Here is an 18,835-nt window from a genome sequence, read left to right as displayed (position 1 = left end):
GATAAGACAGGAATCGGAAAAGCAGGTGGAGGCATTGCAGAGGCAATGTTCCGATCTCAAAGCAGCTTTGAGAGCACTCCATGCTGCAACGACCGAACAAAGACAAAGCACAGTTGACCACGCGAAATGCAGGAAACAGATTGCGGAATTGCAATCTCTGCTTTCGGTGCAGAATGGCTTCCAAAGCACCTTTGGAGCTCAGTTAGATGGGGAAAATGCCCCAGATTGGCAGGAATTAAGCGAGACAGCGCAGCGTTATGTTCAGGGAACATGTGCGCCCGCAGCTCAGCAGAAACGACAGGCACCCCAACCCCCCACAGCTCAGATCATAACCGCACCCATGAATCCCGTAACCACACAGAGGAAAGCCGAATCAGAAGGCGCCCCAGACATAACTTACACCACCCCTTTAACAGTAACCCAGCTAAGGGACGCTTGTGAAAAGATCACTCCGTTCCTCCCCACCGCAGACCCCCACCAGTTCTTTGCTAAAGTAAAACAGCAGGCTACCATGTACGGCCTGGATGAGAGAGAGCAGGTTAAGCTCACCGTGCTGAGCTTAGACCAGAGTGTAGTGGCAGCCCTCCCCGACCCACAAAACGTGGCAGGAGGCAGCCTAGAGGAGATGCACACTGCCATTTTAGATGCCATCGGGTACAATAGAGGTGACCCCGTAGAAGGATTGAATAAGTGCAGGCAGAAGAGATCCGAACACCCCACAGCATTCGCAGGAAGGCTGTGGATTCATTTCAGCGCAGTTTTCGGACAGCTAGATAGAGCGCATTTAACCCGCGAAAACATGGTTAAGTGGACGCGCACAATTATCTCACACGCAACAGAAGCAGGACAGAGCGCTTGCAATAATTACGACCCCTCAGAAGAGGCCCATAACGAAAAATGGGTCCTCAAAAGATTGTCCCGCGCTTGGGAGCAATCGCTTCAGGCAAAAGGAAAGGTTAGATCCCCAGAAGAGGCTCAGGCTGCTGCAGATATCCAAGCAGTCAGAGAGCACCAGAAGCCCGCATGGGTAAATGAAGGCAAGAGCAGCCCTCAACAGAAAGGACAGGAATGCTATAACTGTGGACAGTTAGGGCATTGGGCAAAAGAATGCCAAGCACCCCAGCGATCTCAGAGAGGCCAGCAGACAGGCACTCTGAACCGCAACAAGGCAAAACCCATCCACAATGTAACAGTACAGTCAGGACCCACCAATGTGGACGAGACGAACTGACGGTGTTCGGGCTCCCCCACTTGGGTCTGTGACACACTATGGGACTCATCAGGGAGGCCCGTAGTCACGGCAAAAGTCAAAGGGAAGCCCATAGAGTTACTGTGGGACACAGGAGGATCCCGCACCACCATTAACTCCACAACCACGGCACACTCAGACACGTGGCCGACCACCTCCACCATCACACTTAGCGGGTTCACCGGACACTCACAGCAGGGACATATCACAGCACCCGTAGCGATCCAGCTAGGGAACATTAGCACAAGGCACCCCGTAGTTCTAGTAAATCTTCCCCGGACAGCAGAGCACATCCTGGGGATCGATTTCATGAACGCTCACAGCTTGTCGTTCGACCCAGTGAACCAGTGTGTCTGGCGAATGGCTAGATCAGACAGAGCACCAGCCACCCTCACAGTAGGAGACTACGCTAATCGGATTAGCGCAGTGGGAGAGTACTCATTCGACCTGACTACACTCCACACCGACCGACAAATTAAGGCCCTACTAAACAAACACAGGACAGCATTTGCAAGTCACCGTCATGACTGTGGCAGAATGACTGGACAAGTTCATGTTACCGGACAGGACCCCCGACCACAGAAACAGTATAGATTTCCCCTCGAGGCAGAGGTGGAAATAGAAAAGGTTATAGGCAGCTTGTTGGACCAAGGTGTACTGAGAACGGTAGCCTCCACCAACAATGCCCCTATTTGGCCAGTGAGGAAGCCCGATGGATCATGGCGTCTGACCATCGATTATCGGGAACTCAACAAAGTAACCCCCGCAGTAGCCCCAACGGTAGCTACTAGTCCCGAGACCATGCTCAAGCAGGGTCTCAACGCCAAGTACTTCACGGTATTGGACATCAGTAATGGATTCTGGTCAATACCATTGGCAAAAGCGTGCCAATACAAATTCGCATTCACTTTTAAAACACAGCAGTACACGTGGACATGCCTCCCACAGGGATTCCACAATTCACCCTCCATTTTCCACCGACAGCTGGCAAGTGGATTAGAAAAATTTTCCCGACCCGATTGTCTGGTACAGTATGTAGACGACCTACTACTGCAGACAGACACAAAGGCAGAGCACATTTCGCTTCTGGCCGAACTCCTGGAACTCTTAACTGAAATTGGCTGTAAAGTTAACCCGAAAAAGGCCCAAATATTGGAAAGTAAAGTGATGTATTTGGGATCAGTCATCACGCACGGCAAACGCGAGATCGAATTCAAAAGAATTGATTCGATCGTCAAATTGCCCCTTCCCCAGAATGTATCAGCCCTCCGGTCGTTTTTAGGACTGGTTGGCTATTGTCGGAACCACATAGACGGATTCGCGACAAAAGCCGCCCCACTTTCAGACCTCCTTAAGAAAGGAGCCCCCTGGGAATGGCTTCCGCAGCATACAGGCGCTGTGGAAGAGTTGAAACGAGCCCTTAGTGCAGCACCCGCGCTGCTAGTCCCCGACCAACTTTCACCGTACGCAATAGAGGTAGCGAGCACCGATCTAACCCTCTCGGCCGTGTTGCTTCAGGAACGGCATGAGCAGCTAAGACCAGTGGCTTATGCCTCCCGACTGTTAGACCCGGTAGAGCAAGGATTCTCTGCCTGTGAGAGGCACCTCCTTGCTGTCTTCTGGGCAGTTCAGTATTTCTCATACATCACCGGACTCAACCCCATCACCATTCTAACCGAACATACACCCACACAGCTACTACTAGACGGTCGACTGAAGGACGGTTCAGTTAGCCAGATTAGGGCAGCTAGGTGGACCCTACTTTTACAAGGACGGGACATTACAGTGAAACGGACACGCACACACACATACTTAGCAGACAACCTCCAATACCCCGGACAGCCCCATGACTGTGAAATTGTAGCTCCCCTGCATAACACAGGACCCTTTTTAGCCAAAACACCCCCCAGGAAGATAGGGAACCCAAAACAAAGCCCCCAGCCCACAGACACGTGTGGACCCTTGAGGATTTATGTAGACGGTTCCTCCACAGTTTTAAATGGTGAGCGTATCACAGGATGCGGCATCTATGTAGAGGACGCGCAGGGGCGCGCTCTCGAAGAAATCGCTCTTAAGTTACCAGGTCACTTAGGCGCGCAGGCAGCAGAGCTAGCAGCCATAGCGTACATAGTGGACCACCCCGATTCTTTCCCCAGCCCAGCAGACATATATTCAGACAGCTTATATGTATGCAATAGCCTAACAGATTTTCTGCCCCTGTGGAGGACACGAGGTTTTGTCTCCGCAGACGGAAAACCCCTTCCATCAGCCCCTTTACTCCAGCATATTTTAGCAAAAGCGAAGGACAGGACCTTCGGCATAATAAAAGTAAGAAGCCACCATAGGTCATCACCCCCTGGGAATGTAAAAGCCGACGCATTGGCTAAGGCAGGTTCCAGGAGAGGACACTTATGGACCCCCCCAGCTAGTGCACCAGCTAGCGCCCCTGTGAGCGCAGTCCAAGTCTCACAGACTGATATTAAAGATCTCGTGGCAGCACAAAAACAGGACGGAGACCTCAGGGAGGTTTTCAAGGGAAACTTTGTGCCTGCGTACGAGCACTTTAAACACGCACTGACCACACATGAGGGTGTGATCATTAAGGACCAACTTTATGTGGTCCCACAGCAGGACAGGAATCAGATGATTGCCTTGTTCCATGACGGACACGGGCATCAGGGAATTGATGCAACAACGAGGCACCTCAGGCAACTCTGTTGGTGGCCTAATCTCAGGAATGATGTAACGCACTACATAGAGAATTGCCTGATTTGTGCTCAGAATAACCCGGAGCGGTATTCTAAGAAGGCACAACTTCGGCATACTCGCCCAGTTAACGGCCCTTGGACAAACCTCCAGATCGACTTTATAGGTCCATTGCCCCCTTGTCGGAATGGCTATAAATACGTTCTGGTGGTGATAGATACCTTTACCAAATGGGTAGAGGCATTTCCCTCGCGAACAAACACAGCTAAGACAGCTGCAAAGATGCTGACCCACCACATCTTCACGAGATGGGGTTTACCCCGAAGTATCGATTCGGACCAGGGATCTCACTTTACAGGACGGGTCATGAGGAACGTCCTGACAATATTCGGAATCAAACAGAACTTCCACATTGCGTATCATCCACAGTCCAGCGGGATTGTGGAGCGCATGAATCGGACCCTAAAAACTACCCTTAGGAAAATGGTCCAAGAGAATAATTCCACATGGGATTCAGTGCTCCCATTTGCACTTATGTTCATAAGGAACACTGTCTCCACATCGACAGGATACACACCACACACACTCATGACCGGACGCCCTATGAAAGGTACAGAATTCCTTTTAGGACTGGACATGACAAGCCCCGAAGTGACGGCCCTCACACATGAAAAGGCAGTTAAAGATCTAGTTGAGACTGTGAGGTCTGCACAGCTCGCAGCCGCAGTCCAGCTAGGGAAACGCCGACAGCAACGGACTGCCTGTTTCAACAAGACCGTACACACCACAGAATTCCAGGTTGGGCAACAGGTAATGTTATCTGTTTATAACCCCAGCAGTTTTTTGGCTCCAAAATATTCCGGCCCCTACTCAATTTCGGACAAAATTAGCCCCTCCGTTTACAGGATAAAGTATCCTAATGGGAAGACCACGTGGTTCCATATAAACCAGTTAAAGGCTTATGGAACACAGGCCAACCATGCTCACCATGTCCTGCTGGATGCAGCAGAACACTTCACCCCGCCCACCAGAGACACTTTTCCACCATCCCCCTCACAGACCAGTTCATCCACGGACTCGCCCACGACTCCGCCCACAGACCACTACAGACCACGCCCCGACACGCCCACAAGCTGCCACAGCAGAGACAGCAGGACTGACACTGACTCTGAAGACAGCGACACCACACAGCCATACAGCCCACACTGCACCAACTACGACCCCGACTCCAGTGACCCCATGGAAGTCACCTACCTCAAATATCCAGAACCACCACCCGACCCCGACTACCCCGACAACACACTCGACACTACACAATGGCACAGGGACAATTCCTACAGACTTGTCCGCAATGACGAAAGTGACCCCCGGTCACACAACTCCAAAATAGCATGCCTGATCCACACAAGGGTGTGGGATCCGGGAGAGCAGGACGACACGGTGTCTGACTCCCGACACGGCAACCCCTTTGTGACCCTGTTCACAGAGGCAGAATCAAAGTGAGGTGTCCAGATGATGTAAGATAGGAATCGTTTGAGGGAAACGATGTCCTTTCTGATGGAACCTGCACGTATGTTTGTCTTCGTTTTATGTTTGTTTGTTTTCAGGAATGTAAATGTTTCAGCTGGAGGATGGACATCTTCTTTTCAGCTGAAAAGATTGTGACCACCTCACATACACGTTAGCTTGTCTGCCGAAACTTTTGAGAACTTCGGTTTGATTGGAGATCCTTTCCAAAGTTGTAAGGCCACACGCCAAATAGCTTGTCCGCAGATATCTCTGAGAACTTCAGGGATGTCCTCAGTTGGAGCATCTTGGCTCCCTTGGTTTCTTAGGTGCCCCTCTATTCGGCGAAATAGAGGCTGCAAGTCATGGTAAACACATTCGTACCCGTTTTTCCAGGTTACTCAGGCAAGTGGACAAACGGCACTGAGGACCCGCCCTGTCTGAGAACCAACCCTTGGTCAGCCAAGCTCGGGTATGGCACAGCACGCCCTACCCGGGGATCCCATCCAACTCGTACCCGTAGCGGCCCACACGCAACTCATTCGGATGTTTGTTTCCAAGTTTGTTTTCATTTTACGTTAGGTAGCCCTTCGGCCACCATCCCACATGCTATTTACATCCGGGAACATTCGGATGGTAAATCAGCAAAGCCTGCGAGACGGCTCGCAGAAGGAAGGATTGTTAGGTGTATGCTGGTCTTTAAATTCGCTTTTTGAAAAAAAAAATGAGGGGAGTCACAGGGTGTGACTTAGCCAGTCATTTTTAAGGGTCAATTGGGTTTTGAAAGACAGATGCACTAACAAGTAAAGGTCTTAAACTGTGTATTGACAGATACTGTGCTTGATCCCAAAGGTTTCAAAGGACGAGACAGAGGTCGAAGCCAGGATTGTCAATACCGGAGGAAGAAGGAAGAGAAAGAGGAAGAACAGCAAAATGATGGAAGCCCACTTATTACTGTTTAATGTCATATGTATATGTGTGGAAACAAGACACGTTTCCCCCACAACCCCCACCGTAAATGTTAGTACAACAAACCCCCAGTGCTCAGCTCTGATCAGCGAGGTTCAGACCTGGTGTACTAAATTCATGACGTGGTACTCCATGTCCTACATAATCGAATCACTGTTGGTGATCGCGATCCTCATCATCCTAGTGCAGACCCTCAGGTTGAGGAAATGGAAGAGGAGAGCCTCTCGTTCCAGCACCTCACCCATCTATAGAGTGCAATCCCCCATCTTCGGATTCCACCAAACCCCTCAACCCCTCACTGATTACAACACTCTGTAAATAAAATTCAGCCATGTATTATATTGTTCCATACTCGACTGCCGAGTTGGGAAGTGTGATGTTGTGGTGTGAATGGTTAAGGTTTTAGAGTGATTAAATGTTTAAGTTAAGGTTAAGGTTAATAGTGATAGGTAGAGGTTCCCAATTGTAGTAATGCATGTCCCTTTTTGACATAGGGCCAAGTAGAGATGTTAGTTAAATTTTTTTTTCTCTTCTTCCCATAGTTTAGAACAGAGTAGAACAGGAACTGGCAAGAGGTCAGAACACAAGGAGGCAAAGCACATAGGTGATCCTTCACAATAGTATGATTGTGAGGATCACAAGGAGGGAATGTAGCCATGCTGGCCACGCAAAATGGACACTGAGCCAAACTAAAATGGAAGGCTGCTGGGAAACAGACAGTTCAGCCAGAACAGCAGTCTGCAAAGAGCAGTTTGCATTCTGCAGCAGCAGAAACCAGTTTGGGCTCAGGTGAAAAGACCTTAGCTAGGTGCAAATGGCAAAACGCTTTGCATGCTAATGAGGCCATCAGACTTGAACACCCACACAATAGATACATTTGGTTCTGAATGGACACATTCCAATCAAGACCCAGACATCGAGGCACCAGAAACCTCCAAACAAAAGGACATAAGAAACGCCCCCTCCATCACGGAGACCCCCTCGCATTGGGGAATTAATCCAGTATCGATAAGAAATTGATCCAATAGGTAGAGCCCGCCCGAGAAGAGGGAAGGACAACGGAACCCCTATAAAAGATAGGGACCTCGTGTTGTCCGGTCTGTTAAACCCGTGCTCCGGCCCCGACTGACACCTGGTATCCTGACTCCAGCCGTTGAGCACCAGCCGCCGAAACCGTAAGTTCAACGCTCGCTACGCGATCCAAGCCCGCTAGACTCCCAAGTGCCAGAACGCTTGCTGAAGGCTGCAGACAAAACCAGGACGAAGGCCTCGTTCTCTGACCTTGCCTGTTCCTGTTAGATAAGTATTCTGTTTGCTTATGTTTAGTTGTAGCTTAGTCTCTTAGTGTGTGCATGAGTATTTATTATTAACTGTATAATAAATATTGATCGTTTGAACTTGACTAATCGGTGTATCGTCTTTATTACTTTGAACTTGACCTTGGAATACTTGTGACGTTGCCTATACGGCAACTGGCGACTCCAGAGCTGAATAATTACATAGAACAGAGCCTAGCAGTGTTAAGCACACGTCAAACTCGGAGGCGTGTTAATACACTCCAATAAACGCGTTTTACGCCCATAGTAAAACGTGCAACATGACCCAGCAGGGAATCAAACCTGGGTCCCTGGCATTGTGAAGCCACAGTGCTAACCACTATGCTAGCGTGCTGCCCTAAGTGTCCCTAATACAAACCATCAACCCATTTCAATCATTTCAGACGCTGACTGGTCATCTTTGTACCTGGAGCATTTTCCTTTGTCAGATTTCCAGTTTTGTAATATTTTCTGTTACTTTCTCTCTTGCCCCAGCTTTGCGAATGTTCAGCAGCTTGATAAAACATTTAATTAACACATTTTCTGTGTGATAGCCCTGTTACGCAAATATACTGCTCAACTTTCAACCACCATGTGTGTCCAGATCATTCCTGCTCACTGACGTGTCAAAACTTGTACACTTCAATTAAAATCTATACTTTTTAACTTTCTGTTCCATAGACGCGAAGCTTGAGAGAAACTTTAAGGATGTTTGACAGCTTTCAAACGCTGTGCTGTGTGGTTGGCGAATTGAACCATGTGATCAATATGTTGATCCGTTTAAGGACGTCAATGAGCCTTAAACTGCCTGAATTGCTCAATAGTTCCCAATATTCAATATATTCAATATATTTTTCTTTTTAGAGAACTCATATTTTCTGCAATAAAGTGGAAAGTTTTAGCGAATATGAAGTCCCATGTGGAGGTGTCAGTAAAAATTATTCAGAATGACCTGTAACCCTTTAAGAAGATTAATGGGTAGTTCTTTAGGGTGGATTAGACTCTCAAACCCTCAGTCTTTCACAGCCTGACATTAGCCTCCCATCTGAATTCTTCCTACAGCAACCAGGTATGTCTGGCTTTGACTCTGAATGCTCAAACGTTGGCGGCTTACATGTAAATAAATGTTTCAGATCGTCCCATTCCAGCAAAGGTTTAAGAATGATTTGATTCTCAGCCTTAAAAGGCAAGAAATAAGTTGCAGTGAGGAAGTCCTTCCTGGAACCTGAAGGACAATTCGAATTGCTAAAACTTATGGACACCTGACATGTTCCTATATCTGATTATATCTAGTGACGTTCTGTGTTTGGGGCAAATTAGGAGTTGCAAGGTCATTATCCTGAAATGTTAACTTTATTTCCTTCGCTCGCATTGCTCCCTGACCTTCTAAGTGTTTGCAACATTTCTTGCTTTTAATTTCGATTTCCAAAAATCTGCAATATTTCGCTTTTGGAAAAACCTTAGGGCTTTAGGATTGGTGGGCAAATTAACTATCAAAGGGAAGTAATTTGGAATGATGTGATGGTATGATCTTAGCCGATGTTCTTTTACTTTTATTGCATGTGGTTTTATCAAAAGAAATGGAAAATGCAATTGAGTCTTCGAATGGATTACTTGGCTATGTAATGAGGTTGAAGAGAAGACAGTGTGTGTATCTTTGTGCGTGCATGTTTGCCTGTGTTAGTTTGTGTGTGTCTGTTTTTGAATGTCTGTCTTTGTGTCTGTGTGTGTATATGTGTTTGTGTGTGTGTATTTGAGTGTCTGTGTTTGTGTCTGATTGGATTAGCCTGTGTAGATCTGTCGTCACAGATTGAATCTGCTTCAGCAGATCCGCTGTCTCCTTCCTGAAAATCCTTTTTCTGTCTACGATCCCAGGCCAGGCTTCCTGAGAGATGTGTGACCAGACATTTGCTGCGGCGACCTTTGGGCCCTGTGAAAAATGCCAGGAAATCGGACCGTTGCAGAACCTTTACATCAACGATGAGCAGATCAACTACTGCTCACTGTGTGTCGGAATGGTATGGCACCATGTGATCTACCATGCTAACCAACATGATTCAGACTTCAAATGTGTTTTAAAAGGTTAACAGAGGGGATAGATGGGTGGCACGGTGGTCCAGTGGTTCGCACTGCTGCCTCACAGTGCCAGGGACCCGGGTTCAATTCCGGCCTTGGATAACTATCTGTGTGGATTTTGTACGTTGATCCCATCTCTGTGTGGGTTTCCTCCAGGTCCTCCAGTTTCCTCCCACTGTCCAAAGATGTGCAGGTTATGTGGATTGGCCATGATTAACGAGCAGCACGGTAACATGGTGGTTAGCACAATTGCTTCACAGCTCCAGGGTCCCAGGTTCGATTCCCGGCTTGGGTCACAGTCTGTGCGGAGTCTGCACGTTCTCCCCGTGTGTGCGTGGGTTTCCTCCGGGTGCTCCTGTTTCCTTCCACAGTCCAAAGATGTGCAGGTTAGGTGGATTGGCCATGCTAAATTGCCCTTACTGTCCAAAAATTGCCCTTAGTGTTGGGTGGGGTTACTGGGTTATGGGGATATGGTGGAGGTGTGGGCTTGGATAGGGTGCTCTTTCCAAGAGCCGGTGCAGACTCGAGGGGCCGAATGGCCTCCTTCTGCACTGTAAATTCTATGATCTATGATAAATTGCCCTTTAGGGTCCAGGTTAGGTGGGGTTACAGGGATAGGGCGGGGGATTGAAACTGGGTAGGATGTGCTTTCTTTTTTGAAAAATATTTTTATTGGGATTTTAACATTTAGTAAAACGATTTTTATATACAACAAAACAGCGCCTTTGGCAAATACACAGATAAAGAAACAAGGCAACAATAGTTGCATATACAACTGGACAAGCGGTTGTCACTTTGCATGTGACCAAGGTTCCCGTGCTCGCCTTCTGTTATTTCATTCATATTTACAGTTCCTGTCAGAACGCTTGACTTTCTGGTCTCCTCTCCCTAGATTGGGTCACTATTATATTCAGCAGGCATCTGATGTTCGCTGTTAGCTGTCTGCCCTGGACAAACCTGGTCTGATCTTCCATGATCACTTCTGGCAGGCAGCTCTCCAGGTGCCTTGCCAGAGCTCTCACCAGAATTTTTGCTTCAGTGTTTAAGAGAGAGATGTGTCTGTATGATCCATACTCTGTTGGGTCTTTGGACTGGGCTGTGTTCACGATTCTCTGTAGTTTCTTATGGTCTTGGGCTGAGCAGTTGCCACACCAGGCTGTGATGCAGCCAGATAGGATACTTCCTATGGTACACCTGTAAAAATTGGTAAGAGTCAATGTGGACATGCCAAATTTCCTTGGTTTCCTGAGGAAGTATAGGCGCTTTTGTGCTTTCTTGGTTGTAGCGTTGATGTGGGTGGACCAGGATAGATTGGTGGTGATGTGCACAACTAGGAATTTGAAGCTGTCAACCATCTCCACCTCGGCACCATTGATGCAGACAGGGTTGTGCACAATATTGCTTCCTGAAGTTAATGATTTGAAAGTTACTGTTCCCACACAGCGTCAGTGCAGAGTGAAAGCAATTCACATAGACATTATAGTACAGTCTAAATGTGGTCTTAGAAACTTTTATTTACATTGAATTATTGGGATCAGGAATGCAAGACCATTAGTGTCTATCGAAGCTGAGTGATCACTTCTTTAGAGGCTGCAACTGATTTGTTCAGGTTGCAGGACCTAATTCACGTTGCCCAGCTGGCCAGAACCTTAGGAGTACAATAGCAGAGAGGAGAATCCCTGCCCTCAAAGTATAAAGCGCCATGTGTTCCAACAAATCCTGAAACAGATGGAAAATCAGATGTGATAAACATGGAATTTCACTCCAAACCCAAATTGTTGGAGTGTCATTTCACTTCACTCTGGAGTCAAGTCAGGCTGTGATGTCAAGTTTACAATGATCGTTCAGCATCAGTGAAGAGCGGAAAATTCTTCAAATTACAATTGTGCCTTAGGAGAGAGCTAGGTAAACACTGCTAAGTGGCAACATTCACACCACACAACTGCCAGGCAATGATCGTCACCCACAAGAGAGAATCCTACCATCTCCTCCTCTACCATCCCTGAATTCTCCCACTATTAACATTTTGAATGGTCCCGGAAATTGAACTGGTCCAGCCACATAGATAGTGTGGCTACAAGATCAGGTCAAAGGCTGGGAATTCTGCGGCAGTAATTCTGCGGCAGTAACTCACTCCCGGACTCCCCAAAGTCTGTCCACCATCTTCCGATACAATTCAGGAGTGTGATTAAATATTCTTCACTTGCCTGGATGAGTGCTGCCCCAGCAATACTCAAGAAGCTTGATACTATTCAGAACAAAGCAGATTGGCACCCCATCCTCCATGTTGCACATTCATCCCATCCTCCACAGGCATACAGTGCCAACAATGCATATCATCTATAAGATACACTGGAGCAACTCGCTATGGGCTCCTTCAACAGCACCTACCAAATCTGTGACCCCTACCATGTAGAAGGACAACAGCAGCAATTCTATGGGAATACCAGGACTTGCAAGCTCCCCTCCAAGTCGCACGGCATCCTGACTTAGAACTATATCACCATTCTTTAACTGTTGCTAGGTCAAAATCCTGGAACTCCCTCCCTAACAGCACCATGGGTGTGCCTACACAATATAGGCACAATATGGGCAGTATGGTAGCATTGTGGATAGCACAAATGCTTCACAGCTCCAGGGTCCCAGGTTCGATTCCGGCTTGGGTCACTGTCTGTGCGGAGTCGGCACATCCTCCCCGTGTGTGCGTGGGTTTCCTCCGGGTGCTCCGGTTTCCTCCCACAGTCCAAAGATGTGCAGGTTAGGTGGATTGGCCATGATAAATTGCCCTTAGTGTCCAAAATTGCCCTTAGTGTTGGGTGGGGTTACTGGGTTATGGGGATAGGGTGGAGGAGTTGACCTTGGGTAGGAAGCTCTTTCCAAGAGCCGGTGCAGACTTGATGGGTCGAATGGCCTCCTTCTGCACTGTAAATTCTATGTCTATAGACTATGACGGCTCACAAATGTTGCTCACCATCACGTTCTCAAGGGTAGTTAGGAATGGCAACTAATGCGGCTTTGCCAGCAATGCCCATGTCCCATGAACAAATAAAAACAAATATAAACAAATAATGCAAACATTGGAAACCTGAAATAAAAACAAAAACACGCTCCACAGACTGGCAACATCTGTGGACTGCAAAGCAAGATGGGCAGCACGGTGGCACAGTAGTAAGCACTGCTGTATCACAGCTCCAGGGTCCTGGGTTCAATTCCAGTCATGGGTGACTGTCTGTCTGAAGTTTGCACTTTCTCCCCGTGTCTGCATGGGTTTCCTCCGGGTGCTCCAATTTCCTCCCACTGTCCAAAGATGTGCAGGTTAGGTGGATTGGCCAAGGTAAATTGCCCCTTAGTGTCCAAAGGTTAGGTCGGGTTACTCGGTTACGGGGATAGAGTAGAGGTGTGTGCTCTTTCAAGGGCCTCCTTCTGCACTGTAAATTTTATGATTCTAAGAGTTAACAGTTCAATCAGGTCTATGACTGGGAAAAGTTTGAGATGTAATGGTTCTTACATGCAAGGGCATGGAGTGGGATGGGGAGGAAGGAAAAAAAGGGGAGATCTGTGCTAGGGTGGGAGACAGGAGATATTTAAATAACTAACGGGTGAAGGTGAAAGGCGAAAAAGAAATGGTTAAAGGATAAGAAACAAAAGATGGGCCTCCAGGTACAGCACCATTTGGTAGTAACTGTTGTTAGAGTTGCTGAAATAAATGAGAGCAGCTGAAATTGTTGAACTCATCGACGACTCAAAGTTTACAAGAATTTTACATCATAAACTTCTGAAGTGGGATTCTCCGCCTGCGGGATTCTCCGTTTTGCCAGCGCCCAGGGATTTCCCTACGGCGTGGGCCTGCCATACAATGGCAAACCCCATTGACCGGCCGGCATAACGGGGCGACCCGCCGGCGGGTCGAGGCAGAAATGTGGCGTGGTGGGGCGGAGTCTCTAGCCCCTGATGCTTTTCACACACTATTTCTCTCTCTATGTGTACAGTCTAAGGCGCTGAGTACTGCCAGCATTCTGTAACACTTTGCTTTGCTTCGTTAATGGTGGCATTAACCCATATCTGTAAACATGTCAAATGAAACCAGATTGGATTAATCCCTCTTAAAAACAATGGTAGTGTTTGTAGAGCACCCGCCCCACTAACATTGACAGACAGACAGCAATGTTTTCAGTCCATCAAAAAATGAGGAGATAATTAGATCCAGCAGGCGAAAGAAAGGCACTAATTAAATAATATCACCCCCCCTTTGTTTATTAATGCCCAAATACTGGGATGTAATGACATGATTAAGATGAATGAAATCTGCTCTGTCTTGGTCTGTTCTGGGGCAGCTTATATGTCTGAATAACTCGGGAGTCTGGGTTAGATGGGGTCAGGTGTATTAGCCTAGTAATTTATAATGCAGTGATAATGGAGCAGTGCATGGTGGCACTGCTGCCTCACAGCGCCAGGGACCCGGGTTTAATTCTGGTCTTGGGTGACTGTCTGTGTGGAATCTGCACGTTCTCCCCTTGTCTGGGTGGGTTTCCTCCGGCTACTCCGGTTTCCTCCCACAGTCCAAAGATGTGCAGGTTAGGTGGATTTGCCATGGTAAATTGCCCCTTAGTGTCTAAAGATGTGCAGGTTCGGTGGACTGGCCACGCTAAAGTGCTCTTTAGTGTCCAGAGATGTGTAGGTCAGGTGGATTGACGACGCTAAATTTCCCCTTAGTGTCCCCGCAGGTGAGGTTAGAGGTGTTAATTGTGGCTCAGTGATCACATCCCTATCTTTGTATCAGCAGGTTGTGGGTTCATATCCACATCCAGAAAGGTGAGGGTCAGTCAGGTTCGGGGACCAGGGTAGGGTGCTCCTTCGGAGGGGCAGTGCGGGCTCGAAGGGGCCGAATGCCCTCCTTCTGCACTGTGGGGATTCAACGATTTGGGCAGACCGGCTGGATGGGTATTTAACGATGATGGAATGCAATCTGCAAACCAGCACTTGCATCCTTTTGGTCCAGATGAGGAGGAATCTAGAATCAGGCAGACAACATCACAGATCAGGGCGACAGACAGAGCCTGCCTGCTGTGTGTGTTGCCCTCCCCAGTGATTCCCTGCACTGCTGGATTTCAGTCTGTGTTGCTGGGTGTGGACCTCCTCCCCCGCACTCCTGGTCATTTGAGGAGGAGGAAATTTCCCCTCATGGGGGGGGGGGGGGGCGGTGAAGAGGCTGGTGTATCTCAGTATCCTCCCACTGACGTCAGCCAGCCTCCATCTAACTGTGCGAGCTGGAGCTGAAGCAGCTCCCCGGCTGACAACACATTCACATTTACACCTGCCAACAAAACAAAAACAACCTGGTTTCTTTTTGTGTTTTTTTTTGTGTGTGGAAAAGATGGCGACCGAGGGGCTGCAGGAGAACGAGTCGGTGTCGTCGCTGAAGAGCGAGGCGGAGACGCTCAAGGGTAAACTGGAGGAGGAGAGGGCAAAGCTGCACGATGTGGAGCGTAAGTACCGCGGCGGCGGGGCGGGCGGGCCGGGCCCAGGCACTCTGCCTCGGCTCAGTGTGTGAACCTGGCTGTCGCACTGCCCTCCACAAACCTCCGCTGCACACTGGGAGAAAGGGCATATGTGCCTCAAAAAACAAGTGAGCCACACAACAACCATAGAATGTTGCACTGGGTGAAACTGGTGTGTCTGCCCCCCCCCCCCCGTGATGCCCTTCACAGGCAAAATTTTCAGGAATCTGGGATCTTTTCTTTTTTTTAAATCTACAACTGGGCTGTGCCTTGGCATCTTGAGTTGACTCACTCTCTGCTTTTGTCAATAAAGTTCTCACAGTCCAAGGGAGTTAGCAGAACCACTTTAGGATCACTGGTCCTACAGGTGTGAAAGCATCTTTTAAAAGGTGCAGAAGTTCTCTCCTGCCCAGGGTAGGAGTCAGTGCTGGGCTTTAAGTGCGATGTGGGCTCAAAAGAAAAGTGCAGCATTTAACATGGGGAGAAAGAGAAACGTAGATTTATTTATTTTTTAAATTAGCTACAAACCAAGATTGCACAGGATGAACCTGGTGTGTCTGTTTTCACCAGCCCCCCCCCCCCCCCCCCCCCCCAGTGATGCTCTGTGCCATTCGCACATAACGTTTTCAGGAATATGATTTTTTTTAAGACAACTGGGCAGTGCTTGCTTTTATCAGTAAAGTTCAACCCTCCCAAGGGAGTTAGCAGAACCACTTTAGGATCACTGGTCTCTCCTCCTAGGGTAGGAACCAGCGTCTGTTTTTAAGCGCAACTTTGGCTGCGAAGGAATGCAGAAACAGTGTCAGAATGTCCGCAGTGAAGAGCATCGGGCACCTTTTTACATCCCTGAGTGGTATTTGCGCCAGTGTCTATCCACTGTACCGGGGGATTCCCAAACAGCCGGGGTTCCATAGGATAACCATCAGGGAGTCTGCCAAAAATAACCAGAGTACGTGTAGTGAAAAGAAAAATAGACATGATGATAATGGACCAATCGACACTGGAGTCAGTGTATGGTGGAAGTTCCTTGCCAATGAAGGGATTCCATCCAGTGAGAGTAAATCAGAATGTGTTGGGGCTGCCCGGCGGGCAGGTCTCTGAGTCTTCACACAGGTCTTGGTTGAAGCCTAAAACGAGATCAGCAAACTGGGTAGCAGTGTTTGGTCATGGAAAAAGAATGGAGGAGTGGGATAGGGCAAGGAGATAAGATCCAAAGTCTTTATTGGGCAAACATGATTGAGGATGAATGCCATGACTTAAAGCTTCATCCCGGGTCTGAGTCTGTCCAGTGACAGGAATATGTGCATTAAATCAGTTGGTAAAATCCTCCAAGTGTCCCATCCTTCCTTCATCCTCCTGATTTCACCTTTGTCTCTCTCTCTCTCTCTCTTCCCTCCCTCCCCCTTTCACTCTTTCCAGCCTCAGCTGAGTTATAACCTGCTCTATTAGATTTTAAATTTGTTCTTGGGGATATGGGCGACGCAGGCTGGGCCAGCATTTATTGCCCGTCCCGAGGGCATTTAAGAATCAACCACATTGGGAATTTAAATTTTGTCCAGTGTCACATTTAAGCAATTGTATATGTTTTATTTCCGAAAAAAAATTGTTTGCTGGAGGTAGAAAAACTTGCAAATTTTCCTGAAAGGTTAAGAGAGGCAGCGACCCTCAACTCGTGTAAAAGGTGCCGGGAGATGCACCTCCAGTGCCGTGAGCTGCAGGGCTACAGACCAATTGCTGGAAAGTGGGAATATGCTGGGCGGCATGTCTTTCAGCTGGCGCAGACACGATGGGCCGAGTGGCCTCTTTGTGCGCCATAAACATTCCATGATTCAATGTGAGATGCCCCTGGTCAGTAGGATTGTGGAGAAAAAAAGACAATCACCACTTAATGAGGGGAAAGACTCGCAGATAGCTGTCAAGTTGTAGGCAAAGCAAAAATAGTATCAAATACCTTTAATTGTATAACTTACTTTTATACAGAAAAACATACTTATGTCACGGTGCTGGTGGAATTTATAAACCCCTGCACTAGACCACATTTATACCACCTGCCCTTCACCATGTCTATCACTGTAACTATTTCTGGAGATTTTTTACGAGGGAAAGGATTCCCCTGTTGTCTCAAATCCTAAAAATTCTTCTTCAACAAAATAGCCTTTTCTGATCCTACATTCCCCCATCAGATGAATTAAATTACTTGTTCCTCATCTTTTCTTTCCCACAGGAACTGTCTCTCGGAGTTATACAGACTCGAATAGCTGGTCTAAATCACCAGCTCAGGGTTTCTTCGGACTCCCTCCAGGGGTTTCGGCATATCCATTTTATTTTATAGTTGGCCTAAAAAGGTGCTCAGTCCTACTCTGCCAGAAATCAGATATAGCTGCCTCCCTTCCCCATCCCGAATCTGTTTGACAGTATCCGACAAATTATCTGTTGCTCTCATTAGATGACTGGAGCGCAGCACTTCACTACAAGGCTCTTTAAGGACCAGCTGGAATAGATGAGATAAACTAACGCCTGACCATATTTTTAAAAGGCATCAACATCATCCCATTAGTGGTGGCCTCGGGCACTTTAGTCAGATCAGCATCCGCCATTGCAAAAGTGACAAAACTGGTGAGATAAAGGAAATAGGCAGAGGGGCGTCTTGTGTGATTGTATAATGCATATTGAAAAATAAGAAGAGAAAATTGAAGTATTGCAGATGAACTGGAACTAGAAAATTTAGGATTCTGGTTTGATTCAGGTTTCTGCTCAGGGTGTTTAATAATCGATTAGAAACAAGTCTTTGCCCTTTTGAAATTGTGAAAATCTTGGCTCCTCTCAAGGACAATGTATTGATTTCTGACTATCATCCAATGATATGGCATGTAGATAATGGACTGTCGATTAAAATAACTTTTGACAGTGAAAGCAACAGCCCTGTATCGTTGTGCTATTGTTCCTTTTTTTGGTGATGCTCGGAGTACAGCATGTTTGTGTGGTGACCAACGAATAATGAATTATTTTCTCAATTTAAAAAAAAATTCATTTATGGGATTCATTTATTTATTGACCATCCCTAGTTGCCCTTCAGAAAGTGGTGGTGAGTTGCCTTGTCGAACTTCTGCAGTCTTTGAGGTGTAGGTACACCCACAGTGCTGTTAGGGAGGGAGTTCCACGATTTTAACCCAGCAACAGTAAAGGAACGGCGATATATTTCCAAGTCAGGATGGTGGATGGCTTGGAGGGTACCTCCAGGTGGTGGGGTTCCCAGATGTCTGCTGTTCTTGTCCCTCTAGATGACAGTGGTTGTGGGTTTGGAAGGTACTGCCTAAGGAATCTTGTGGAGTTCCTTCAGTGCATCTTGTAGATGATACACACGGCTGTTACTGTGTGTCAGTGGTGGAGGGAGTTTCATAGTTTCATAGAATTTACAGTGCAGAAGGAGGCCATTCGGCCCATCAAGTCTGCACTGGCTCTTGGAAAGAGCACCCTACCCAAGGTCAACACCTCCACCCTATCCCCATAACCCA

The 18,835-nt window shown here is 47.6% G+C and overlaps 1 protein-coding gene across 1 annotated transcript in view; it reads left to right on the top strand.

The window, feature by feature from the left end:
* Window positions 1-8,687: 8,687 nt before the first annotated feature.
* Window positions 8,688-18,835, top strand: part of gnb5b (guanine nucleotide binding protein (G protein), beta 5b) — a 110,927-nt gene continuing 100,779 nt past the window's right edge. The window contains 3 exon segments of the mRNA XM_038813210.1: window positions 8,688-8,815; window positions 9,622-9,764; window positions 15,197-15,308. Coding sequence (XP_038669138.1) covers window positions 9,639-9,764; window positions 15,197-15,308 — 238 coding nt within the window. The 5' untranslated portion in view covers window positions 8,688-8,815; window positions 9,622-9,638.

This window comes from Scyliorhinus canicula, chromosome 12, assembly GCF_902713615.1.
Source record: "Scyliorhinus canicula chromosome 12, sScyCan1.1, whole genome shotgun sequence".
In the NCBI taxonomy this organism is placed as follows: Eukaryota; Metazoa; Chordata; class Chondrichthyes; order Carcharhiniformes; family Scyliorhinidae; genus Scyliorhinus; species Scyliorhinus canicula.
The sequence above is the reverse complement of the archived record's forward strand: the minus strand, read 5'-3'. Positions and strand labels throughout refer to the sequence as shown.